This window comes from Melanerpes formicivorus, unplaced genomic scaffold, assembly GCF_026170545.1.
Source record: "Melanerpes formicivorus ecotype bairdi unplaced genomic scaffold, bMelFor1.0.p_v2 SCAF_54, whole genome shotgun sequence".
Lineage (NCBI taxonomy): Eukaryota > Metazoa > Chordata > Aves > Piciformes > Picidae > Melanerpes > Melanerpes formicivorus.
In genome coordinates this window covers 2268499-2295564 of record NW_027142406.1, presented here as the reverse complement: position 1 = coordinate 2295564, position 27066 = coordinate 2268499, and the positions used below count along the sequence as shown (strand labels likewise).

The 27066-nt window shown below is 46.3% G+C and overlaps 1 protein-coding gene across 4 annotated transcripts; it reads right to left on the bottom strand.

Moving 5' to 3' along the window:
• Positions 1-26923, bottom strand: DYRK4 (dual specificity tyrosine phosphorylation regulated kinase 4). Of its 4 annotated transcripts, none has more exons than XM_068160930.1 (10): positions 26754-26923; positions 23419-23502; positions 19810-19962; positions 15255-15390; positions 12842-13005; positions 11701-11837; positions 9293-9433; positions 7065-7203; positions 4328-4409; positions 1-870 (listed from the first exon to the last, which is right to left on the bottom strand). In XM_068160930.1, the coding sequence occupies exons 1-10, from the start codon at positions 26775-26777 to the stop codon at positions 656-658; spliced, it is 1275 nt and encodes a 424-aa protein (XP_068017031.1). In that variant the 5' UTR covers positions 26778-26923; the 3' UTR covers positions 1-655. The 4 variants fall into 4 exon arrangements, with proteins under 4 accessions (XP_068017031.1, XP_068017030.1, XP_068017032.1 ...); XM_068160929.1 differs by lacking the exon at positions 26754-26923 and adding an exon at positions 25952-26002; XM_068160931.1 differs by lacking the exon at positions 26754-26923 and adding an exon at positions 25952-26002 and having other exon boundaries at positions 741-870; positions 4293-4409.
• Positions 26924-27066: the final 143 nt, after the last annotated feature.

Below are 27066 nucleotides of genomic sequence, written 5' to 3'. Positions count from 1 at the left end.
TTTTGTTTGTATTTTTTCACTTACCCTTTTTCCTTATGCCTTTGCAACTTCCCTTTTACTCAAATGCCACATATTTTTTGTTAAACTGACCTTTTTGCCTCCAAGTTGATTCCAGACTCTCTCTTTTGTGACTTTCCCTCTCCTTTCTCCTGCCTAATTTGCTTTTGCCCTACTGGGGAAAAAGGGAGAGGGGAGGCAATCTAAATGTTTTCCATTTGGTGCTTTTGGACTCCAGGAAAGCTTAAACCACAACACTTCTCCACACAAGTTCTGGCCATCTGAAGATGTTTCCTTCAGAAGCAAGACAGTGAGTGTGCAAAGCAGTGTTTGGCACATGAAATGGTAGAGGAGGTTTGTGCTAGAACTCATAGAACCCTTTGACTGTAATAACGTCCCTCTGAAAGGCCAGCCCTTACCCAGGTAGACTCCATTATCACTTGAGGTTTCCCTTTGCTGCTGGCAGGGCAGTTGAACACAGAATACAGAATTAACCAGGTTGGGAAAAGACCTTGGAGATCATCAAGTCCTACCTATCACCCAAAATGTTTGTCAAATGAGTGCCACCCAAAATACTTGTGAAATATCACCCAAAATGTTTGCCAAATGAGTATCACCCAAACTGTTTGTCAAATGAGTATCATCACCCAAATGTTTGTCAAATGAGTATGCAGTTCCAAGATGACCCCCCAAAAGTTACCTCCATGATGCAGGCGAGTTGGTCAACTTCATTTTCACCTGGAAACAGTGGGTAGCCCGTGTAAAGCTCCGCTATGATACAGCCCAAGCTCCACATATCAACAGCCATAGCATAAGGATGGCCAAGGATCACTTCAGGAGAGCGATAAAACCGGCTCTGGACATAGGTGTACACTGCACCAGAACAGAAAGTGAGACAAGAAGCAAAATATCACCAGTGAGACAGAAATGTGGCTTCCAGATTTCACAGACCAGGCATCAGGTATTGACTCTGTCCATTAGCTAGCACTTAGGGATTCCTCACACAGGCTCTGAAAACCTTTTCTAATCCCATCCTAAAAAAAAAAAAAAAAAAATCAATGCTTTCCACTGTTCTGTCTGGAAATTGTCCTTGGCTAAGTTTCACAGAAGGAAATTATTCTGTCAATGCTCTGCTTCTGCTTACTCCATGTTCATTTTCCCGTTTGGAGGCCTTCCCCTCGCATCAAGCAAGAATTCATTATCACAGGCTTGCACTGGAGGAAATATTGGTTTCACTGACACCTAGGGAACATCTCCTACTGCCTTCTGCTTGCCCTGCTAATATATTATAGCCCCACAGCAGGTGTCAAAAGATCTCATTCCAAGATTGGAGTAAGTTAATTCTTTTACCTCTTGTGATTCAGACAAATGAGCACAAGTACAGGATGCAAGCTCTGATATTTTCTTACTCCCATCTCTCTGATCGACACTCTGTTTAATATTCCTGCACTTCTTTCCATTCCCATACACTCAACATCTTTCTGGAAGGAAAATGTCCTGATCTGTATGATTAGAAAGTGCCTCTGCCCTTCTGCATTTGATCAGTTGCATCGTTGTTGTCTGCTCTTTGTCATTCTTTGTTACCAATAAATAGCTGACTTTGTTTTCTGGTCTCCAATCCTGTACAACCCTTTGAGGGTTGCACCAATTCTTGTTTCAGCTGACAGTTTCCTCAGTCATGCTTCGTTTTTCTTTTCTCTTATTTTGTATTTCAGGTTGTTACACTCTACAAATATTTCAGGCTTCATCTCACCTCACACAGAGAGTGTCATCAGTAAGCTTGCAGATGACACCAAGTGAGGTGGCAGTGTTGATCTGCATGAAGTTAGGGAGGCTCTACAGAGGGACTTGGATAGATTGGATCCATGAGCCAGAATTAACAGGATGAGCTTCAACAAGTCCAAATGCCAGGTGCTACACTTGAGTCACAACAACTCCAACCAACACTACAGGCTTGGGGCAGTGTGGCTGGAAAGCTCTCTGGCAGAAAGGGACCTGGGGGTTCTAATGGACAAGCGCCTAATGTGAGCCAGCAGTGTGCCCAGGTGGCTAAGAAAGCCAAAGGCATCCTGGTTGGGATTAGAAATGCTGTCTCCAGCAGGAGTAGGGAGGGGATTGTCCCCTGGGACTCAGCTCTGATGAGGCCACACCTCGAGTATTGTGTCCAGTTTTGGGCACCTCAATACAAGAGAGATGTGGAGGTGCTGGAGCCAGTGCAGAGGTGGGCAAGGAAGCTGGGGAAGGGCCTGGAGAATAAATCTGTTGAAGAGTAACTGAAGGAGCTGGGAATGGTTAGTTTGGGAAAGAGGAGGCTGAGGGGAGACCTCATTGCTCTCTACAGCTACCTGCAAGGTCATTGTGGAGAGGCTGGTGCTGGTCTCTTCTCACAGGAGATAGAACAAGAGGGAATGGCCTCAAGCTGCCACTGGGTAGGTTTAGACTGGACATTAGGAAGAATTTTTTCATGGCAAGAGTGGTCAGGCATTGAAATGTGCTGCCCAGGGAGGTGGTGGAGTCCCCAAGCCTGGATTTGTTTCAAAGTGGTTTGGATGTGGTGCTTGGGGCTATGGTTTAGGGGTGAGCCTTGTAGAGTAGGGTTCTGGGTTGGCCTTGGTGATCCTGAGGGTCTTTCCAACCTGAATGTTTCTGTGATTCTGTGATTCACCTTCCATTGCACCCAAACACAGGCAAACCTGAAATGACTATGCACTCTGTCAAAACTGATATGCAAACCCTAATGGTCAGAAGCCCAAAATATAAGTGGACAGATTTGGCTCAGCTTGAATATACACCTTTGAAAGGAAAAATAAGACTAGTTTCCTTTTTGTTTATGTGTTGGGTTGGTTGGGTTGGGTTGGGTTTTGTTTTGTTCTAAATTAATAACCTGCATTGCAGTGTTCTTTCTTGGCCTTTGCTTTCTGTTGTGGTGCCTGCTTTTCATAAGAGATGATCATAGAATCAACAAGGTTGGAAAAGACCTCAAAGATCATCAAGTCCAACCTGTCACCACAGACCTCATGACTACTAGACCATGGCACCAAGTGCCACATCCAACCCCCTCTTGAACACCTCCAGGGATGGTGACTCCACCACCTCCCTGGGCAGCACATTCCAATGGCTAAAAACTCTCTCTGGGAAGAACTTTCTCCTCACCTCCAGCCTAAACCTCCCCTGGCACAACTTGAGACTGTGTCCTCTTGTTCTGGTGCTGGTTGCCTGGGAGAAGAGACCAACCCCCACCTGGCTACAACCTCCCTTCAGGTAATTGTAGAGAGCAAGAAGGTCTCCCCTGAGCCTCCCCTACTCCAGGCTCAACCATCCCAGCTCCCTTAGGCTCTACTCGTAGGGCTTATGCTCAAGGCCTCTCCCCAGCCTTGTTGCCCTTCTCTGGACACGTTCAAGAGTCTCAATGTCCTTCTTAAACTGAGGGGCCCAGAACTGGACACAGGACTCAAGGTGTGGCCTAACCAGTGCTAAGTATTTGCTTTCCTGATGATGACATAATTCTTGCTTCACAGTATGTCTGTTAATGTTAAGACTCATTATTATATGAAATTTTGTGCATTTATTTCTCATTTACATTTTTTTTCTTCATAGAAAGAGATTATTGGCCATTGGAATGTGCTGCCCAGGGAGGTGGTGGAGTCACCATCATTGGAGGTGTTTAGGAAGAGGCTGGATGGGCTGCTTGGTGCCATGGCTTAGTTGATTAGATGGTGTTGGGTGGTAGGATGGACTCAATGATCTCAAAGGACTTTTCCAACCTGGTTAATTCTATTCTATTCTATTCTATTCTATTCTATTCTATTCTATTCTATTCTATTCTATTCTATTCTATTCTATGCTATTCTATTCTATGCTATTCTATTCTATGCTATTCTATTCTATGCTATTCACATCTTAGACAGGGGGAAAAAAAATCCTCCATCTGAACTTAGAGTTTCTAAACTAAAAGAATAATTTCCCCCCCCCACCCCCCGTATTAAGTCCAAAAGTACCAATCAAAATGTAACCATCCCACTCTGAAAGCTAAGTGAAGTGTTGGGATTGTCCTCCTAGGGCTATTGCAGATAACCACTCTTGCAAATGCAATTCTGCTTTCAACAGAAGTGAAGGAGCTGATGAGGCTTTGGAGAAAGAAAAAGGATGGCAACAGCTTACTTGTCTCCTACCAGGATTTGCTCCACAGCCAGTGGCTGAACAGTTCATCAGGTTCCCATTAGGGGCATGAGTCACTACAGGAGTTGAATCAAAGACATAACTTTTCCACATTATTTAAAATCAAGAAAGCTTACTAAGAAAATTACATCAACTTGACTTTTCTGCAGACCTCTTTGGTGTTCATAGCAGCTTGATCCAAAATCAATAACTTTAACTGAACCTTGGCCATTGTGGTATAATAATATATTCTCCTAAAGAGGAAAAAAAAAGAAGAAAAGAAAGAAAAGGAAAGAAAAAAAGGAAACCATCACAAAGAAAAACAAAAGGGTTTAAACACCACAACAGGTTAGTGAACACTGAAAAATAAGCAATGCATCACCCCATTGGCTTTACACTTCTCTGCATAACAAAAGCTTCAAACTACAGCTTGCTTGGGAATGCATTTGCTGACATGAGGAGGTAGCCAAGAGTGTGTAGTTAACCAAAGCAGAGGGGAGATTTGGAGAGTACCCATTCTAGGCAGGAGCACTAGTCCCTCATGCACAGTCCAAGCCAGGGGACTGCACAGCGAGTGGTGCTATCAAGGCACCAGCCTCTGAGAGTGTTTGCTGGGAAGCAGAATGACTTCCCCAAGGCTCTTAGCTGTTGATCTAGTAAAAGGCAAACTGTATCTAGTTGCATGCTAGGATAAATTAGCAAGAACCACTCTTTTGTGACCACAGAAAGCTCCTGCCCTGTGAATGAGTGGTACTTCACAGTTCTTCCCTCCACTGCTTTCAGCTTTCCCCAGACTCTCTGTAAGCATACCTCTCTCCACCTCTCAGAAGTATGATATGGAGATTTCAAGGAATTGATAACTGGAAATGATAGGGATCCAACAGATTACTAGCTGGATACAGATGAGTAGAGCACTGTGTGCCTGCAATTCCAGCTTGAGAAGTGATTCTGAAACAGCTGGCTCAAGAATATCTGCACTGGTGAGTGCCTATGAGGTCTCTTCTGTAGAGCCGAATTTTATCCTCACTAAAACTACAAATCAAGGATTTCCTTTGATTTCTACACAATCTTCTCCATTTCTCAGCTTAGAGATAGCTGTCTTTTATCAACCAGTTTTATAGTGATCATATGTCAAACTTTGAAGGACTGAGCAGCTCCCAGGTTGATGCCAAATAACAACAAAGTAGGTTCTAGGGTAATTTGTGGGCTCATAAGGAAACACAAGAGGGAGAAGGTGCTCCTGATGAAAGGCAAGACCAGGATTGACTTGCAGTACTCAGGAGCTCTTGGGTCTCTTGTAGGATGAGGAACTAGATGATCTTTAAGGTCCCTTCCAATCAAAACCATTCTGTGGACATAATGCTGGCTTAATAGTATGTAACTTTAGACTGGGAGCTTAGAAGGGGGGAGGATTAAGCCCAAGAATTCAGCATGGTGTAAAATAACTTCATTGCAAGCTCAGAATTTCATAGGGCTCCATTCAGGCATTGGAATGTGCTGCCCAGGGAGGTGGTTAAGTTTAAAGGTGGTTGTGTTTAAAGGTGATTTGGATGTGGTGCTTGGGGATATGATTTAGGGCTGAACCTTGTAGAGCAGGGTTCTTGGTTGGACTTGGTGAGCCTGAATCCATTTTCCAACTGTAATTCTGTGATTCATGGTCATGGTAGGACTCTGTCTCTAGCACTGACTCTCTCACAATGCAAGGCATCTGATTAGCTGCTAAATCAGGTTCTGGGGGGAGTGGTTACCTAGAATCAAGTCCAGAGATACTCCACACTCTACCTAATGTTGAGAAGTATCACAGCAGGCAGAGGGAAGAATACACACGAGTTTCAGGCAACATAAATTCATGAAACTGTGCAATTGTAGAATGAGAACAAAATTCCCTCTTAGTTAACTCACTAAATTTGCAGTAATAGGTTACTCTATTTAAACACAGGCTGCAGTCATTCATCTTGCCAGCCTCATTCCTTGTCGTTGGCTGCCTGGAAACAGTTTTCCCCATTGGGCTAATTTGTTCTTGATGAAGATATTCTGTTTGTTTTGCAGCCTTCACTTCTCACTGTAAATGGATCTGGCAAAGATGCTGGCAAGACAATGGGGACAGCCAGTATGTGACTTTTCAGCCATCTCAGTCAAGACACAGGAAGAAAAATGAGAGCAGATTTTCATCATTAGCATTTTTACTCGAGAGGTGGTTGGTTGATTGATTGATTGGTTGGTTCATTTGCTACTTTGCAAAAGGAATAAAGAGAAACATTCACCTGAAAGGAAAATGTAAATAAATTACTTCAGAATTGTTAGAAAACTGTAAAAAAAGTCCCCCAACAAACCCAAACAATTAGAATTGGAACTTAAGGATAATAGAAGTAAGATGGAAGTGTGTCCCCTGGAATGAGCTAGAGCAGCAGAAATTGCATCAGAGATGCTCCTCCAGAAACAGGTGTGTACTCTAAATATTGCACTATAGAATGGCTTTGTCCTGGTCTCAGCTGGCTACTTAATTTTACAGCTCTGCATAGGAAGCTAAATGGACTTAGCAGGATAACCTGAAACAAGCTGCCTTGTGAATGTCTCCTTGAATTACAGCCTCCCTCCGACTGAAATGCTTCATTTCACAAGCAGGTATTTTTTCCCCCCTTTCTCTAAGCAAAATGTCATTGCCTGACTTCAGTTCATATGTGCATGCAGTTTAGCAACCAGATAACATTGCAGTGAATGAACTGAATCAATGGCAAGAGTCACTCAGCTCCAGTTGTGAGGGAGTCTGAGATAAACCACAGCTTCTGTACAAAGACCCTACTGGGGTTTTAAGGATTCTGAGAGTTCCTTTTGATCAGTTATAAAAAAGCAGGATAAAGCTAATGTATTCTGCACAGAATAACAGGTTGTGAAATGACTGTACTTACAGGCTTCAGATCACAGTGAATGATTCTTTCCTGGTAGAGCACTTGCAAACATCTCAGCACACCCTGAGTGAAGTGTCGGATTAAAGACAAACTGAAACCTTGGAAATTGTTCTTTTTGATCAACTCATACAAATTTATTCTGCGAGGGTTGTGGGAGTGGAAGAAGAAGACAGAAGGCAGAAAAGAGATTAGGGAACTTATTTTTAAAGGCATGATTAGCTCACAGTTCATCAAGTGAGTATTTAGCCTGTCTTCCTACATGAGGGAGGACTCGTGCAGAAGAAAATGACTTAGCTATTTTCCTCCTTGAGAATGCTCTTCTGCATGTAACATGCACAAACGCCTCCCTGAGCCTCCAGATCTAAAGAAGACATAATGTTGTCAATGGACTTGCTTGCTTGCTGAACTCAGTGCTACATTATGAGCTGAGCTGATTTTCATCAAGAACAACTGTCATTCAGGTACTGAGAGGAATACATTTTCTTCAGCCTCTTCTCATTCTCACTTGCCTTTGCCTTGGCACCTTGTGTAAACCCTTTTTCTCCAAAGAGTCTTTCAGCAGCAGCAAATCTCTCTAGATAAATACTCCCATTAATTCAGGTCTCACTAGCTTTCTGTAGCCCTCCTGTCACTTATCATATCTGAGCCCCATCTAGCAGAGCATTAAGTGGTGTTGCTATTTTCTGCCAGGCTTGGTTAGCAACATCTGAATGTCGCCCTGAGACCTTGAGAGCAGCTTTAAAAGCCCTGCCCAGCAGCCTGGGATTCCTCCAACCTGCCCACAGCCCAGAACCCCATGTCAAACCCTCAGGACCATCATTCCCTAATCCAGTGACCACAGCAGGGATGGTCTCCAGCTCCCTACAGCCCTGCTATGCACCCCACCAAGCCAGGCCCATGTCCCAGGACAACCTTGGTCCATCTCTGTAGCCAGGGCTGAGGCTGTCCATGTACTCCCTCCTGCTGCCCTTCTCCTGGCTGTCAGGTTCTGCCCTCAAGGACTCCGTAACTCCTATTGCCAGAGGCCCAGGAAGCCCTCAGCCTGGTCTGTGCCCTGACAAGTAGAATCATAGAATTGTTAGGGTTGGAAGGGACCTCAAGGATCATCTAGTTCCAACCCCCCTGCCATGGGCAGGGACACCTCACACTACGTCAGGTTGCTCAGATCAGGTTACTCAGGTTGAGTACTGAGTGCTGAATGTGTGGTTGTTCTTCAGAGGAGGAAAGGGCCACAGTGAAGGTGGCTGTTGAAGGGATGCACAAGTGTGTCTTCAGCAACACTGCTCTCAAGAGTTGTCCTCAGCAGGACCAGAAACATCTGCAAGGACATCAACAGCCGCAGCTTTCTGCCTTCCCACCTTGTGCATCCACTGGTGGCAGGCAAGGTCCGTTCCTCCAGAGGTAACCCCAGTTACTAGGGCTTGATGAAGAAGAATTTAGGGGTCTCCACTGTACTTTAAAAGCAATAACTACTTTACCAGACAAATATTTTTTTTTCTATGACAGCCAGTCTTCAACTCTTCAGTGAAGAGCTGAAACATGATGGCTGTCCCGTGAAGGTTTTCCTACAAGCTGCCACAGCAGCTTTCTGAGAGTGTGGTCTATGCCAATGCCTATCCCTGTCTGGCTGTGAGTGGCAAGTTCCCGTGCAGCAACACACTGACTTTAAGTCTCTTTGAGATCAAGCCTTCCATTCAAAGATGAATCTTCAGCCAGGGCTGTGACAGGTGCAGCAAATGGAGCTCTACTTTAAGAGATGGGGAACTATGGGGAACCTCCACAGTTCCAGTTGGACACTGATTACAGGGAGGCTGCTGGTGGATAAAATGATCTGGCTTCTCTAAAATGTCTCCAAAACTCCTAGCATAGGTCCTGCAGCTCAAGGCATAGAAAACAAGAAGAAGCTGTACTTTTAAATAGTTTCATATTATTTATGTACCCTGAAGCTTACAAGTCCTGAATTGGTTGTTTTATTCTTTCTTTTTGTCAAGGAAGCCTTCACTACACAGAACAAAAGAGATGGATTATGGCCTCGTCAAGGTTTTTATCACTTGGCCTTTGGTGGTCAAAGGCTCAGTTATACAGCCTGTATTTCAACAGGATCACTTCCTTCTAACATTAAGAGCTGCAAATTCTTCTGAAGAAGAAATAATGCAAAGAAATAAAGCCTGGAAGGTACAAGATTTACAATGCTCTGTAAGGGTTGTGGAAAGGAAAATAGACGTTACCCCAGCAGCTCAAAGGAGATGCAGAAGTGGTTGCGAAAGTAGAAGTACTCCTTCATGTGGATGATGTTGTGAGTGTCATCTTTGTCCTTCTTCAGGAGAGCATCAAGGATCTTCACTTCTACCAAAGCCTGGCTGTGAAATCTGAAATCACAGAATCACAGAAATAAGCAGGTTGGAAAAGACCTTCGAGATCATCAAGTCCAACCTATCACCCAACACCATCTAATCAACTAGGGCACAAGCCCTGTGAGGAGAGGCTGAGGGAGCTGGGGTTGCTTAGCCTGGAGAAGAGGAGGCTCAGGGGAGACCTTCTCGCTCTCTACAACTACCTGGAGGGAGGTTGGAGCTAGGTGGGGGTTGGTCTCTTCTCCCAGGCAACCAGCACCAGAACAAGAGGACACAGTCTCAAGCTGTGCCAGGGGAAGTTTGGGCTTCAGGTGAGGAGAAAGTTCTTCCCAGAAAAAGTAATTGACCTTAAGAAAAAGTAATTTTGCTGCCCAGGGAGGTGGTGGAGTCCCTGTCCCTGGAGGTGTTCAAAAAGGGATTGGATGTGGCACTTAAAGCCATGGTTTAGTAGTCAGGAGGTGTTGTGTGACAGGTTGAACTTGAGGAGCTCTGAGGTCTTTTCCAATCTTATTGATTCTATGATAAATCACGGCACCAAGTGCCTCATCCAGGCTCTTTTTAAACACCTCCAGGGATGGTGACTCCACCACCTCCCTGGGCAGCACATTCCAAAGGCCAATCTCATTTTCTGTGAAGGCTTTCTTCCTAACATCCAGCCTAAACCTCCCCTGGCACAGCTTGAGACTGTGTCCTCTTGTTCTGGTGCTGGTTGCCTGGGAGAAGAGAACAATCCGCTCCTGGCTACAATTTACCATCCATCTCTGTTATCTGCTGCAACTTTGACTCTCGATGGTTGTTTCCTAGTCTAAACATACTGGCTTCCACAACACTTAAATGTAGTTATTTTGACTTGGATGAAAAATTTGTTTACATGACAGAGTTTCAAATAAGCATCCAGTGTAAAGTCCTAGTGCCTTTCAAGTCCACAGGAATCCTTTTCTTAACTTGAACAGGACCATATTTCACACCTACCACTGTAAGACAGGCAGTACTGAAGGCTGGCTTTACATTTAGCATTCACTAATAATAACACAGTGCACCAGTACAGGCTGGGAGGTGATCTGCTGGAGAGCAGCCCCGTGGAGAACAAGTTATCCATGGGACAGCAATGTGCCCTGCTGGCCAAGAAGGCCAATGGGATCCTGGGGGGTATGAAGAAGAGCATGTCCAGCAGATCGAGGGACCTTCTCCTCCCCCTCTCCTCTGCCCTAGTGAGACCTCATCTTGAGTACTGTGTTCAGTTTTGGGCTCCCCAGTTCAAGAGGGACAGGGATAGCTGGAGAGGGTCCAGCAGAGGGCTACCTGGATGAGTAAGGGACTGGAGCACTGCCTGCTGAGGAGAGGCTGAGAGATCTGGGGCTTTTTAGTCTGGAAAAGAGAAGACTGAGAGGGGATTTAATAAATGTTTATAAATACCTGAGGGCTGGGGGTCAGGAGGGAGGGGACAGGCTCTGCTCACTTGCTCCCTGTGACAGGATAAGGAGCAATGGATGTAAGCTGCAGCACAGGAGGTTCCACCTCAACACAAGGGGGAACTTCTTTACTGTGAGGCTCACAGAGCACTGGAGCAGGCTCTCCAGAGGGGTTGTGGAGTCTCCTTCTCTGGAGGCTTTCAAGGCCCATCTGGATGTGTTCCTCTGCTACCTGAGCTAGATTGTATGGTCCTGCTCTGGCAAGGGGGTTGGACTTGGTGATCTCTTCGGGTCCCTTCCAACCCCTGACATCCTGTGATCCGCTGATTAGGCAACTAAAGAGCTAAGACTGTTGCTCTATTCAATAGCATCATTCTCATCTGCTTTGTTGACCCTGGTTCAATAAAAACTCAACTGAAAAATCTGTAATCATTCACATTCTATCCCACCAGTCGCAAGGAGTGATAAGATTTTAGAGAGAAAGAACCACCAGATGAATTCCTGGCTTCCAGGATGGTGTTACCAGCAGGACTTAGGTGATCCTGCTCTGGCTCGATTACCTTCAGAGGCTTTTTCCAACCCCTACCATTCTGTGATTCCTTATGCATGTAGGCTCTCAGGTCTCAGTTGTGTGTGTAAGAGATACAGAGACCTCCTCCTTGTAAGTCAGGAGCAAGTGTGCCTACTCATACAGAAAATGTCTGCATGAATTCTGAGTCCCTGACATTGCCTTTCCTCACTCAGCTCTCACTGTTAAAGCCCGATATACAGGGGGGGTTGATCTTGCTTTCTTCACGCTATCCCAGAATGCCACTGCCTATAGGACAAGAAGCTGTGATTGTACTGGTTTAAAGTCAGCAGACATCTCACCTTTTCTTATTCCTTATTATTTTCAGTGCCACTAATTCATTGGTTTTATGATCCAAGCATTTAGCCACCTGCCCAAATGACCCTTTCCCAATGACCTCCAACACTTCATACCGGTATGCAATGTGGTCGTGTAAAACCTTCAAAAGAAAACAAATAGTTCAGATTCCAGGAGTAAGACAAACATGGACAACAAGCTACCCATGGGGCAGCAATGTGCTCTTGTGGCCAAGAAGGCTATTGGGATCCTGGGGTGCATCAAGAGGAGTGCATCCAGTAGATCCAGGGAGGTTCTCCTCCCCCTCTACTCTGCCCTAGTGAGGCCCCAACTGGAATACTGCATCCAGTTCTGGGCTCCCCAGTTCAAAAGGGACAGGGATATACTTGATCCAACAGAGGACTACAAGGATAATGAGGGGACTGGAGCACTGCCTGATGAGGAAAGGCTGGGAGCCCTGGGGCTGTTTAGTCTGGAGAGGAGAAGACTGAGAGGGGATCTGATCAACGTCTGGGTGTCAGGAAGGAGGGGACAGCCTCGGCTCACTTGTGCCCTGGGATAGGACAAGGGGCAATGGATGGAAACTCCAGCACAGGAGGTTCCACCTCAAGATGAGAAAGAACTTCTTTACTGTGTGGGTCCTGGAGCACTGCACAGGCTCCCCAGAGAGGATGTGGAGTCTGCTTCTCTGGAGACTTACTAAACCCATCTGGATGCATTCCTGTGCTAGAATCTACGGTCCTGCCCTGGCAAGGGGTTTGGGCTCAAAGATCTCCAGAGGTCTCTTCCAACCTCTAACACCCTGTGATCCTGTGGTGAGGCTTTACAATAGTTTGTGTGTGTATGAGTTCACTAGCTATGAGAGATGCTGGGTTGGTAGCATTAAACAAGGGTGACAGAGAAAATGACAAGTGCATGCTTCATTAATCCACCTACCTTGCATCAATCCTGAATGAGGTGCAAAGCAGGTCTCTCTTTAGGATTCTCTTCTGAGCTTTAAAGTGATTGGTACTGATGTTTTCACTATGTCAATATTAATCTTCTAGAAGCAACATTTTTCTCACAGAGATCACTTAAAGAGCTGGCAGATTGTCACTACAAACTTACTGAGCTGAAAATGAGTGCCATCATTTTTTTCCCACTTACCTTCAAGTAGGAGCCATGCTCATCATCGTAACAAGTATTACTCTGGGTCTCAGGCAAGACTTCAATCTTTTTAGCTTCCAGCCCAAGAAACCACAGCTCTGCATAATTGAAAATCTCTTTCTGCTCATAGACTGTTAACTGGTTTCTAAAATATTTCAAGGCTTCTACATCAGAAAATAAGAATATAAAATGAAAGGGGGAAAAAAACAAACAAAACAAACATCAAGTCAATCAAGTGGCAGAAATGGAGTGGCAAATCACTTTTACAAGGGACTATTTGACTGTAAATTGTGCTGCCTTGGGCAGGAGGCTGAGCAGCTTCATGCTGGAGGCCAGAATTACTGTGATTTTGCACAACTTTCTGGTTCTTGTGTCTTTTTTTCTCCTGCCTTCCTGGTGTTCTGTTTCACAAAGCATTCTTCATCTGCCAGCCAGACTTCGAAGAGTGCTTGGGTAAAAATGACTTGATCCTGAGCAAAGTTATGCACCTAGATGGTTTTGAAAACCCCATCTGGTGAGACACTGGAACAGGTTGCCTGGGGAGGTGGTGGAAGCCTCATCCCCTGGAGGTTTTTAAGGCCAGGCTGGACGTGGCTCTGAGCAACCTGATCTAGTGTGAGGAGTCCCTGCCCGTGGCAGGGAGGTTGGAACTAAATGATCCTTGAGGTCACTTCCAAACCTAACAATTCTCTGATTCTATGATCTGTTACTTCAACAAGCTTCATAGCTTACATATTTTTATACTGTATGGGTTTGTGGTTGGGGTTTTTTTATTGGCTTGATTGTCATAGTTATAATAAAGGCAATAAGCTTTAGGTAACCCAAGCTTTCAGGCACTTGTTTATCTGACAGAAAAATGTCAAGTTCAGATGCGTGTCAGGAATTAAATGGGACTCAGATCTGCACTTCCCCTGGTGCTGAATCTTCCCTCACACAGACATTTCAGCTCCTCTCACACCTCTGCTTATATAATTGAAATCTAGACAAATAATCAGCCAGCAGCATTACAAATCAGTGTGCTCTCTAGGTATGCCTGGGGGTGTTTTGTTAAACAGTGGCATAACTTCATCCCCTGCTGCAGGGATGCTAAATCATTCTGAGGCAAAAGGCCACTACATTCCCCCACCCCCACCCCCCCCCCCAGACTCTTTGTAAAAATAGATTAACCCCTCCTTAAACTTTCTAGATGTGAGAACCCCCCAAAATGTAGTTTAGCCCACATAGATAAAACGTGACACAGCTGCAAGCAAGTGGGAAAAGCATTTTGTCATTGTATTAGCATAGTGCTGTCAACCAAATGACTTGGCATAACTTTAAGGCAAACCTGTCAAACCTTTTACATTTACAGAACATTTATACAGAATTAAGCAGGTTGGAAAAGACCTTAGAGATCATCAAGTCCAACCTATCACCCAGAACCATCTCGTCAAGTAAACCATGGCACTAAGTGCCTCGTCCAGGCTCTTTTTAAACACCTCCAAGGATGGGGACTCCACCACCTCCCTGGGCAGCACATTCCAATGGCCAATCTCTTCCTAACTTCCAGTTTACACCTCCCCTGGTGCAGCTTGAGACTGTGTCCTCTTGTTCTGGTGCTGGTTGCCTGGGAGAAGAGAGCAGCCCCCACCTGGCTACAACCTCCCTTCAAGTAGTTGTAGATGGAAATAGTGTCTCCCCTAAGCCTTCTCTTCTCCAGGCTACAAGACTGAACTTTAAGACTTTCACAGGGCTGGAGCTTCTCTCCTATAGAGACAGACTGAGAGAGTTGGGGCTATTCAGTATGGAGATGAGAAGGCTCTGAGGAGACCTTGTTGTGGCCTTCCAGTATCTGAAGGGGGATGCAAGAAAGCTGGGGAGGGACTTTTTAGGGTGTCAGGGAGTGACAGGACTAGGGCGGAATGGAGCAAAAGTGGAAGTGGATAGATTTAGATTGGATGTTAGGAAGAAGTTCTTCCCCATGAGGGTGGTGAGAGACTGGCACAGGTTGCCCAGGGAGGTGGTGGAAGCCTCATCCCTGGAGGTTTTTAAGGCCAGGCTGGATGTGGCTGTGAGCAGCCTGATGTAGTGTGAGGTGTCCCTGCCCATGGCAGGGTGGTTGGAACTGGATGATGCTTGAGGTCCCTAACAATTCTATGGTTCTATTATTCTATGATTCTAGGAAATACACTTCATTAGCATGGTGCAATGCACACTTTTCTCATTTATCTTTACACATCCCCTTCTGTGATCATCCCCAATTAGGATTTTGAGAAATCACTGAGCTTATCTACGTCCCTGTCCTCCCCATGGTTTGTTCTACTTTTCAGTGACCATTGAGTGTGGGACTTCTGGACACTGAGCACCCCGGCTGCATACCCTCCTGCAGGCAGCCTGTCACTCTGGTCTTTTGAGCATAGTCTGTGTTCTATTCTACCTGAAGCTGTCATAGGCAGTTTGACACAGATGCTGGTGCTTTCTGGCTCTGATGGTTTTGTCTGGGCTCTGGAATCGCTCTCAGGAAGACAATCTGGAAGGGCAAATTGGGAAATATTGCCTGGAGTTCCATTTTCCTGCCAAAAAGAAATAAAAAGGAAAGTTGTTTTCAGATACTTTCAGGAAGACTCAGTTGATCTGGACTTATACAAATGCATACAAACCCCAAGATATCTAAAATGGTACATTCCCAAAGACAAAGCTGTGAGATATTCGTTTTGGATTTGTTGAGTGATCTCAGTTTAGGAAGGATATTGAGTTGCTGGAAGGTGTCCAGAGAAGGGCAACAAAGCTGGGGAGGGGTCTGGAGCACAGCCCTGTGAGGAGAGGCTGAGGGAGCTGGGGTTGCTTAGCCTGGAGAGGAGGAGGCTCAGGGGAGACCTTCTTGCTCTCTACAACTACCTGAAGGGAGGTTGTAGCCAGGTGGGGGTTGGTCTCTTCTACCAGGCACCCAGCACCAGAACAATAGGACACAGTCTCAAGCTGTGCCAGGGGAGGTTTAGGCTGGATGTTAGGAGGAAGTTCTACACAGAGAGATTGATTGTCCATTGGAATGGGCTGCCTGAGGAGGTGGTGGAGTCACCATCCCTGGAGGTGTTTAAGAAGAGACTGGGTGGGGTGCTTGGTGCCATGGTTTAGCTGATTAGATGGTGTTGGGTGATAGGTTGGACTTGATGATCTCAAAGGTCTTTTCCAACCTGGTTAATTCTATCCTATCCTATCCTATCCTATCCTATCCTATCCTATCCTATCCTATCCTATCCTATCCTATCCTATCCTATCCTATCCTATCCTATCCTATCCTATCCTAATTCTATTCTATTCTAGTCTAGTCTATCTTTATGTCAATTTTGTGCAGAGACAGTAGAAGCATGCTTGGGGACAAGGACACTCTCCTACCCAGGAAGCAAATTCTGCCAGTAGTACTGGAGGCTAGTGGGCCATGGAAAGAAAAATCTCTAAATAGAATCATAGAACCATAGAACTGTTAAGGTTGGAAGGGACCTCAAGGATCAGCCAGTGCCAACCCTCCTGCCATGGGCAGGGACACCTCACACTACAGCAGGTTGCTCACAGTCACATCCAGCCTGGCCTTCAAAACCTCCAGGGATGAGGCTTCCACCACCTCCCTGGACAACCTGTGCCAGTGTCTCACCACCCTCATGGGGAAGAACTTCTTCCTAACATCCAATCTGAATCGACCCACTTCCATTTTTGCTCCATTCCCCCCAGTCCTATCACTATCTGACACCCTGAAAAGTCCCTCCCTAGTTTCTTTGTAGCCCCCTTCAAATAATCGAAGGCCACAATTAGGTCTCCTTGGAGCCTTCTCTTCTCTGAACTGAATAGTCCAAACTCCCTCAGTCTGTCTCCATAGGAGAGCATCTCCAGCCCTCTGATCATCCTCCTGGCCCTTCTCTGGACACCTTCCAGCACCTCCAGATCCTTCCTGTAATAGGGCCTCCAGAACCGAACACAGTACTCCAGGTGGGGCCTCACCAGAGCTGAGTACAGTACACCTCCCTCACCCTGCTGGCTCTGCTTCTCTTGAGGCAGCCCAGGATGGGATTTGCTTTCTGGGCTGCCAGTGTACACTGCTGGCTCATGTTGAGCTTCTCATCCACCAGCATCCCCAGGTCCTTTTCTTCAGGGCTGCTCTCAGGGCAGTCCCTGCCCAGCCTATATCAGTGCCTGGGGTTTCCCCAACCCAGATGCAGGACCTTGCACTTAGTCTTGTTGAACTTCATAAGAGAAGGAAGTTTATCTTCCAGGTTCATTCAATGCATGGGCTCTCATTTCAAATGGCTGTATTGTGATTAAGTTGCAGTGACCTACATGAGCTAGTACAGAGGGGTAGGAAGGGTAGGATAATAGACATTAGCCGTTTTGGGTTTCTGTGTGGGCACATCTGCTGAGAAGTTTTGCTAGAATCCTTAAAACTGCTTGCACAGCCCACACTGCTGCAGGCACACCACTCGGATCTGCACACATAAATATTTATAACAGAAACATCAAGAGGGATATGAATGGGGAATGAATGGGCCTGTGTGGGTGCAGAAGCACTGGAAGGGAAAAACTGCAGGAGAAAAGGCTATATGGATGTCACCTATATCAACAGATGATCAAGAAGGTTTCACCTCAACATGAGGAGAAACTCCTTTACAGTGAGGGTGACAGAGCACTGGGAGAGGGTGCCCATAGAGGTTGTGGAGTCTCCTTCTTTGGAGACTTTCAAAACCTACCTGGATGCATTCCTGAATGATCCTGGTTTTGGCAGGGGGTTTGGACTCAATGATCTCTGGAGGTCCCTTTCAACCTCTAATATACTGTGATACTGTAATCCTAGAGCATGCAAATGCTCAGGGCTCCCAGAATGGGAAAACAAAGGCCAGACTACAGAATCAAGCCAAGAAGACATGATGGAGGGCTGAAGATAATAGAGCAAGAGATAATGTGACAGAAGACAGCGTGCTGAGAGGGTTATCAAACACTGGAATGGTCTGCCCAGGGCTGTGGTGGAGTTACCATCCCTGGAGATGTTTAAGCAGTGTGTGGACCTGGCATATAGGGACATGGTTTGGCATTGAGCCTTTAGTGCTGCGTTGAGGGTTGGACTGGATGGTCTTTGAGATCTCTTCCAAAAGGATGTTTTCTGTGATTCTGTGATGTTGGGGGCAAGGAGGGTAGGACACGTTCTTAATCTCTTCACTGAGGAGAAAAGAGTCAGCTGGAGAGGATGCATCCAGTAGATCAAGACCTGGCTGAGCCTGTAGAGAGGGCTATGGTTTCTACAAACACAGGATGAAGAACAGGAACAGCTGAGCAAACCAGGATACATCTGGTGAAGCAGGTCAAGAGGGCCTGCAATAAAAACTTTCCCAACTAGTGAGAGGGGTTTAAATTAGGTGCAGAAGGGAAGAGTAATCATTATCCAGAGGCCCTGACACTCCTAGGGTAATTCAGTCACCTCAGTATCTGCTGAAGCGGAAGAAGCATTCTGGGAGGTTTCTGGGTTGTGTTCTTAATGCAGGTGATCTGAGATGCACTGCTGGACCTCTTATTCATGCGCAAGGAACGAGTGGTTGAGGATGCAAAGGGCAAGGAAAGGGCAGACTTGGCTGCAGTGACCAAGTGATTGTGGAGTTTAACATCCCTGGAGAAGTGAGTGAGACAGCAGAATTGCAAACCCTGGTCTTCAGGAAAGTACCTTTTGGCTTATTCGGGGGTGTCCTGAATCATAAACCCATGGAAGGCTGCCTTGGAGGAAAGGAAATCAGGGGAACTCAGTATCTTTGAAGTCAGTCTCCTTGAAGCACATGAATAGTCCATTCTAACATGCACGAAGTTGAGCAAATATTGCTGAAGGCCATCATGGATGAAAAGGGAGCCTCTGACCAGGCACAAACATGGGAAGGAGCACAAAAAAGGTAGAAGCAGGGGTTGGTTATCTGGACTACATACAAAGAGACACTACCTGAATATGTAGGTATGCTTGGGAAAGCCAAAACTCAGCTGGAATTGCAGCTAGCAAGGGATATGAAAGTGAATACATCACTAGCACAAAAATAAGGCGAAGGAAAATGGGGGTGCTGGTGGGCAAGTAGCTGGACGTGAGCCAACAATACACTACCATGCTGGTAAGGAATTAGTCTATTTCACAGCCTCATAGAATAGTTTTGTTTGAAAAAAATCTTGAAGTCCATCAAGTCCAACCATTATTTAACTCTACCAAGGCTGGTGCTAAACCACATCAGAGGATCACAGGGGTTGGTCAGGGGTTGGAAAGGACCCAAAGAGGTCAGAGCAGGACCATAGAACCTAGCTCAGGTCACAGAGGAACACATCCAGATGGGCCTTGAAAGTCTCCAGAGAAGGAGACTCCACAACCTCTCTGGGGAGCCTGCTCCAGTGCTCTGTGACCCTCATAGTAAAGAAGTTCCCCCTTGTGTTGAGGTGGAACCTCCTGTGCTGCAGCTTGCATCCATTGCTCCTTGTCCTGTCACAGGGAGCAAGTGAGCAGAGCCTGTCCCCTCCCTCCTGACCCCCAGCCCTCAGATATTTATAAGCATTTATTAAATCCCCTCTCAGTCTTCTCTTCTCCAGACTGAACAGCCCCAGGTCCCTCAGCCTCTCCTCATCAGGCCGTGCTCCAGTCCCCCAGTCATCCCTCAGCACCCCATATCTGCATCTTTTAAACACCTCCAGGCACAGGGCTTCAACCGCCTCCCTCTTGCGCCTCTTCCAGTGTTTGATAACCCTCTCAACATTTGACTGTTTGCAGTTCTTCTTTCTCTTTCTTGAGTTCTTTTTTTCCCCTTCCTCTTCAGCTATGGCTGAAAATAAAAACTGATGCAAATGATGCTCACACCAAATTATTTCTCTTCCCACACACAAACGTATTTGTGAGGCTCAGCCAGTGACACTCTTTTAGCAGCACTTGGAGAGGAGCTGATTTGCCAGGCAGACACAAGACATCCAAGAGCTTTGCAACTCACCTGAAGAGAGGGAAGGACGTTCTGCAGGCTCTTCTTATTTGTTATCTGAGGCAGGCTGCTTTCAAGGAGGGGAGGGTTTGCAGTGTCTGCAACCAAACCATTCTTTGCTTGACCTTCCAGACGTGGGAGGGAAAGAACACCACGACTGACTCTCTGAATGGAAAGCATAAGTTAAATATTACATAATGACCTAGAAAGCCATTCTGTGCAACACCTTCCAAAAAAATAGGACTCTGAAACCTTGGAAAATGGGTATGGTTCACTTCTGACCCCTCAGAATGACTCTGTGGCAGCTAGCAGTTGTACTAATGGTGCAAGAGGAGATTGTCCAGGCAGCCTGGCACATTTTAGGGCATGAAAGCTTCCCCACAAGAGCCACAAGCATTGGAGAAGTGGAAAAGGTGCTTGGAGAGGACTCTGAGAATAGAATAGAATAGAATAGAATAGAATAGAATAGAATAGAATAGAATAGAATAGAATAGACCATGTTGGATAAGACCTTTGAGAACTTGCTCTCTACAACTACCTTAAGGGAGGTTGTAGACAGGCAGAGGTTGGTCTCTTCTCCCAGGCAACCAGCACCAGAACAATAGGACACAGTCTCAGGCTGCACCAGGGGAGGTTTAGGCTGGAGGTTAGGAGGAAGTTCTACACAGAGAGAGTGATTGGCCTTGGGAATGGGCTGCCCGAGGAGGTGGAGGAGTCATCATCACTGGAGGTGTTCAGGAGGAGACTTGATAGTGTGCTTGGTGCCATGGTTTAGTTGATTAGGTGGTGTTGGATGATAGGTTGGACGTGATGATCTTGAAGGTCTCTTCCAACCTGGTCTATTCTATTCTATCTCCAACCTATCACCCAACACCATCTAATCAACTAAACCATGGCACCAATTGCCCTATCCAGTCTCTTTCTAAACACCTCCAGGGATGGTGACTCCACCACCTCCCTGGGCAGCACATTCCAATGGCCAATCTCTCTTTCTATGAAGAACTTTCTCCTAATATCCAGCCTAAACCTCCCCTGGTGCAGCTTAAGACTGTGAGCAGGGAAAATACAGCATATGTAGGGTAAGCTACTTGAAAGAGTCCAGCACAGAGCCATGAGGATGATTAAGGGAGTGGAACATCTGTATGAGGAGAAACTGAGGGCTCTTTATCTTGGAGAAGGGGAGATTGAGAGGTGACCTCATCAATGTTTATAAAGATGTAAAGGGTGAGTCCCGAGAGGCTGGAGCCAGGCTCTGCTGGGTGGTGCCCAATGACAGCACAAGGGGCAATGGGTGGAAGCTGAGGCATAGGAAGTTTCACCTAAATATGAGCAAAATGTTTTCAGTGTGACAGTCACAGAGCACTGAGACAGGCTGCCCAAGGAGGTTAAGGGCAACAAGGCTGGTGAGAGGCCTCAAGCACAGCCCTATGAGGAGAGGCTGAGGGAGCTGGGGCTGCTTAGCCTGGAGAAGAGGAGGCTCAGGGGAGACCTTCTTGCTGTCTACGACTCCCTGAAGGGAGGTTGTAGCCAGGTGGGGGTTGGTCTCTTCTCTCAAGCAACCAGCACCAGAACAAGAGGACACAGTCTCAAGCTGCACCAGGAAAAGTTTAGGCTGGAGGTGAGGAGAAAGTTCTTCACTGAGAGAGTCATTGGTCATTGGAATGTGCTGCCCAGGGAGGTGGTGGAGTCACCATCCCTGGAGGTGTTCAAGAGGGGATTGGATGTGGCACCTGGTGCCATGGTCTAGTCATGAGGTCTGTGGTGACAGGTTGGACTCGATGATCCTTGAGGTCTCTTCCAACCTTAGTGATACTGTGAGACTGAGGTTGTGCATTCTCCCTCTCTGGAGATATTCAAAACCTGCCTGGATGAGTTCCTGTGTGATCTGCTCTAGGTGATCCTGCTCTGGCAGGGGGGTTGGACTGGATGATCTTTCAAGGTCCCTTCCAGCCTCTGAAATTCTGGGATTCTGTGTAATAAGCAGGCATGAATTGGAAATGGCAGGCAACATCATTAGCTATTTCCAGTGGAAGAAGAGAGACTGAGACTGGACTGCTGCCAAACACCCTGGGTGGAGACAGTGGGAGGGTCTTCCTTGTACTGGTTTCTCATTATTTCCTTCCCCTTCATTTCTAATGGAGATCACTTTGACCAGGCCCCTTTGTTGCACTACTCATTAGTGAGGAAAGGGCAAGCTCTGTGCCAGCTTTACTGAAAAAAATAAATGCTTTGATCAGCTGGAAACCTCCAGGACTATTAAGCCTTTCTTTAGCCTTCTCCTCTTTGTTAACTGCAAAACATTTCAACATGACTCATTCTTTAAAGCCAGTCGTTGGAGGAAGTGGGTTTGTGAACCTTTGAACTTCTAATCTTCTTTCTTATCTGAACTGATGGAAATCACACTCTTGGTAGCAAAGAAGGTTGTCGAGGTTGACTATTTCTTTGGCAAACAGTAACAAAACGTTTGGAAACAGCTCTGAAATAGATCAACTGTGCACTGTCAAATGCAGAACAAGGGCAGGAGTTAAGGCTACAGTCCATGCACATCCTTGGGAAATTTTTGTCATCAGGAAAGGGTAGAAATATGGTTGTCAAGCTTTTGACACAAAGGAGAGGTTTGGTCTATTCCCAAAAAGCAAAGACACAAAGCTCTCAATCCAAATGACTTGACTGAGGTCTTTTCCAACCTTATTACAGAATCACAGAATCACCAAGGTTGGAAGAGACCTCAGAGATCATCAAGGCCAACCTGTCACCACAGACCTCATGACTACTAAACCATGGCACCAAGTGCCACGTCCAATCCCCTCTTGAACACCTCCAGGGATGGTGAATCCACCACCTCCCTGGGCAGCACATTCCAATGGCTAACAACTCTCTCTGGGAAGAACTTTCTACTCACCTCCAGCCTAAACTTCCCCGGGCACAGCTTGGAATGGAATGGAATTAACCAGGTTGGAAAAAACCTTCAAGATCATTGAGTCCAACCTATCACCCAACATCATCTAATCAACTAAACCATGGCACCAAGCACCCCATCCAATCTCTTCCTAAACACCTCCAGTGATGGTGACTCCACCACCTCCCTGGGCAGCACATCCCAATGGCCAATCTCTCTTTATGGGAAGAATTTCTTCCTAACATCCAGCCTAAACCTCCCCTGGCACAGCTTGCGACTGTGTCCTCTTGTTCTGGTGCTGGGTGCCTGGGAGAAGAGACCAACCCCCACCTGGCTACAACCTCCCTTCAGGGAGTTGTAGACAGCAAGAAGGTCTCCCCTGAGCCTCCTCTGGGCTATGATTCTATGATTCTATGACTGAGTAAGTTTTCTTTTCCAGTGCTATGGAAAAGTCTTTGTGAGCTTAGAACTGAGATTCCAGTGGACTTTTCATGGAAACTTCAAGAAACAAAAGCAGGTAGACAGAAATGACTCAAATTCTACTGAACAGCTTGCATAGCCAAAGCACTTGCAAGCATCTGGGAGGCCCATTCATGCTGCAGGGGAAATGGAAGAGGGCAGGGAGTAAAGGACTTCTCCCTGCTCAGATTCATGCATTATAGGGGACCTCTTAGGAAAGAAGCATCCAGGTATTTTTAAAAGTCAGCTGAAGAGTCACATACCTGATGGAAGACTCTGTTAGGTCCCAGATGATCTCTCTCTTGAACAGTCAGCTGAGACTGAGAAAATGCATCCACGTGGGAAGACTGCAAACAATGAAATGAAGCTCTGATCAAAAAAAGAAAAACAATCCTGGAATCTCTGTGTGGTTTCCAAGGTCTTTGTGGCAATGTCTGTGCCAATATAGCGTATGAGGGAGGACCACAAAGGCTGCTGCAAACGCCCTGTGCTTCTCCCAGCCAGCCAGCTGTTTTGTGAGCAGGTGCAGAGACAGCTCCTTTTGCCTATTGTGCTTCTCAGCATGCTTGGTCTGCCCATGTGCTCAGTGGAAGGGAAGGGGGAGGCCTTTGCCATCCCTAAATATGCCCTCAAAGGCCAACAGTGAGTCTGCTTGGAAAGATTGCTTTAAACTGCCTCACAAGATAGATGATCTCAGAGGTCTCTTCCAACCTGGTTAATTCTATTCTATTGTGAGCCCAGCTACTGCTGCCAGCTATGGCAGCTCCTTCTTCGGCCCTTTATTCACAGCATCGCAGGACTGTCAGGGTTGGAAGGGACCTCAAGGATCATCCAGTTCCAATCCCCCCCTGCCATGGGCAGGGACACCTCATACTACATCAGGCTGTTCAAAGCCACATCCAGCCTGGCTTTAAAGTCTTCCAGGGATGAGGCTTCTACCACCTCCCTGGGCAACCTGTTCCAGTCTCTCACCACCCTCATGGGGAAGAACTTCTTCCTAACATCCAATCTGAATATACCCATTTCAAGTTTTGTTCCATTCCCCCTATTCCAATCACTCCCTGACACCCTAAAAAGTCCCTCCCCAGCTTTCTTGTAGCCCCCTTCAGATATTGAAAGGCCACAATAAGATCTCCTCAGAGCTGGTTGGGGATAGAATAGAATAGAATAGAATAGAATAGAATAGAATAGAATAGGCTGGAAAAGACCTTCAAGATTGAGTCCAGCCTATCATCCAACACCATCTAATCAACTAAACCATGGCACCAAGCACCCCATCAAGTCTCTTCCTAAACACCCCCAGGGATGGTGACTCCACCACCTCCCTGGGCAGCACATTCCAATGGCCAATCTCTCTTTCTGGGAAGAATTTCTTCGTAAGATCTGGCATAAACCTCCCCTGGTGCAGCTTGAGACTGTGTCCTGGTGCTGGTTGCCTGTGAGAAGAGACCAACATCTTCTTGGCTATAACCTCCCTTCAGGTAGGTAAGGGATAATGGATCATGTGCTGCAAATCCAAAACATCCCCTGAGTCACCTCAACAAAAGCCCCTAAGAACAGGACTACTGGATTATTACATCCAACATATGAATGTCCTGGAGCAAGATATACTTTGCCCAGTGCACCAAACGTCCTTGTTGTCGCTATTCTTCAGTGTAAATTTGCACTGATGAAGTATGGAAAACCCAGAGCCAGAGTATTTTTGCAGACAAACCCTTCACATGCCAACTACATAGCCTGGATATCCATAGTGAATCACATCAGTTGTGAAGGGGAGTCTGGACCCACATTCTTAACTCGATCACAGGCTCACAGGATGTTAGATGTTGGAAGGGACCTCCGAAGATCATCAAGTCCAACCCCCCTGCCAGAGCAGGACCACAGAACCTAGCTCAGGTTGCACAGGAATGCATCCAGATGAGACTGGAGAGTCTCCAGAGAAGGAGACTCCACAACCTCTCCGGACAGCCTGTTCCAGTGCTCCGTGAACCTCACAGTACAGAAGTTCCTCCTCACACTGAGGTGCAACCTCCTGTGCTGGAGTTCTACCTCAACCTGAGGAGGAACTTCTTTACTTGGAGGGTCATATAGCAATCCAGCTTTTAATAAGTATGAATTTTAGTGCATAGTTGTTTTTCACACACACAGACACACTTCATCTATACTTTCCTCCCAGCTAGCTTCATTTTTGCAGTTTCTGGAAAGGATGAAACAGCTATCACTGAAAACCAAAGACACAGCGGACTTCAAACAGAAATCACAGAATTATTGAGGCTGGAATAGACCTCTGAGATCATCAAGTCCTGACTATGCCTTTGCAGACTGCAGCCTTCACTCTAAAATGGTTAGTTTATTTATTCATATGTTTCTGAGCAATACCTCTTTCAAATGCTCTGCAGTGATGTTGATGTTACTAAATCTGACCTCCAGACTGTGCTGTATTTGCTAACAGAGCCTGAACAACTCACACTATGTCTTTAAAATCCAGCAAGAGCTAAAGAAGCAGCCAAATAAGCTCTAAGACGTCCTGCCAGCATCTGGAGTCTGTTTGATTTCCATGGGCTGGGGATAAAGGAACACCTTAAATTTTACCCCCTAAAAATCAAATTCAGTCTTATCAGCCCAAATCTCTGCCTTCATTTCATCAGGGAAATGTGTGAGTCCTTTCATTTCTCTTTCTCATAACCTACTTAGCAAGGGCTTACAGTTCTTCAGTGCTGTTTGGGGAACTGATTCACCACACACCCCCCACACCCCCCCTTAAAATCAATCAATAATCAATCCTCATAACGTTACCTCCAGCAGGTAAAGAGCCTCATCTTTCATCTGGGGGAAAAAAAATGGATCTGTGGCTACTGATGGCTAAATGGGGAGCAGGTGGATTGATCTGTTAGTCCCCACAGTGATGATCTTGATGCAGATGATCCATCAGCTGCTGCTCTAGCAAAATCCTGCACACCTAGTGTGGGATCTCCAGCTGAGCTGTTGCGACTGGTTTCATTCTGGCAGGTGCATTCGAGGCAAAAACTCCATCAGCTGTTACGATTCCACTCCATTTCACTCCTGCCTGTCCTACTTAGAGAGCACTGAGCCTGCCCTGCAGCACCAAGTGTTGCACTTCAGTCTCAGATTATCATCTCCTGCTCTTCCAGCCCTTCAAATCCTGTGTTACCTTGCTGGCATTCCTCAAGAACCAGAACAATGTCCTCATTCAGCACCTAACCTGCAGCCTACAGGTTTAGGCACTGAGCATACAACAGCCTGCAAAAACCCAGCAACTGTGACACATCTTCCTAATTCCCCAAATGCCTTCTTATTTCTTCCCCCCCCCACCCCCCGCCCCAGTACCCTTTAAGCAGAGAACTCAGAAATGCATGGAAATTTGAGAGGTTATTAAATGCACAGCTTCCTAACTCCAGGCAGACTACATTGTCTCCTCGTGGAAACGGTCACTTCTCTCCTCTCTGCCCTCAGAACCGATTAAAGCCTCCAGAACCCCCCAGAGACCAACGCCAAGCCATGCAGCACATCGAAACCGCCACAGCAAACGGACTCTCACTCACTCGAAACGCAGCAGCAACAGGAACATTTTCCCCACCTTGTCAACTATTTCTGTCAGCATAACTGCAAGGGCTGTTAACTGCAGGATGGAAGCTGTTTATTCCATTCAGAGAAGGCATCTCAGGGATCCCACCTTCATCTAGTCAGAGCATTGCAGGATCACTTGCATCCACAGTACCCTGATCGAGGTGGTGGTGGCAGGGGGGGGGGGAAATAAATAAATAACTGGAGAATGCTTCTGCTTGCCTTCAGATTTCAGTTTTTACCCCGGAAATATGCCAGTGACTATTAGCTGCTCTAGTATTCTTTTTGGTGGCCATCTGTTCCCTTTCTCAGCCTCCTCCTAGCCA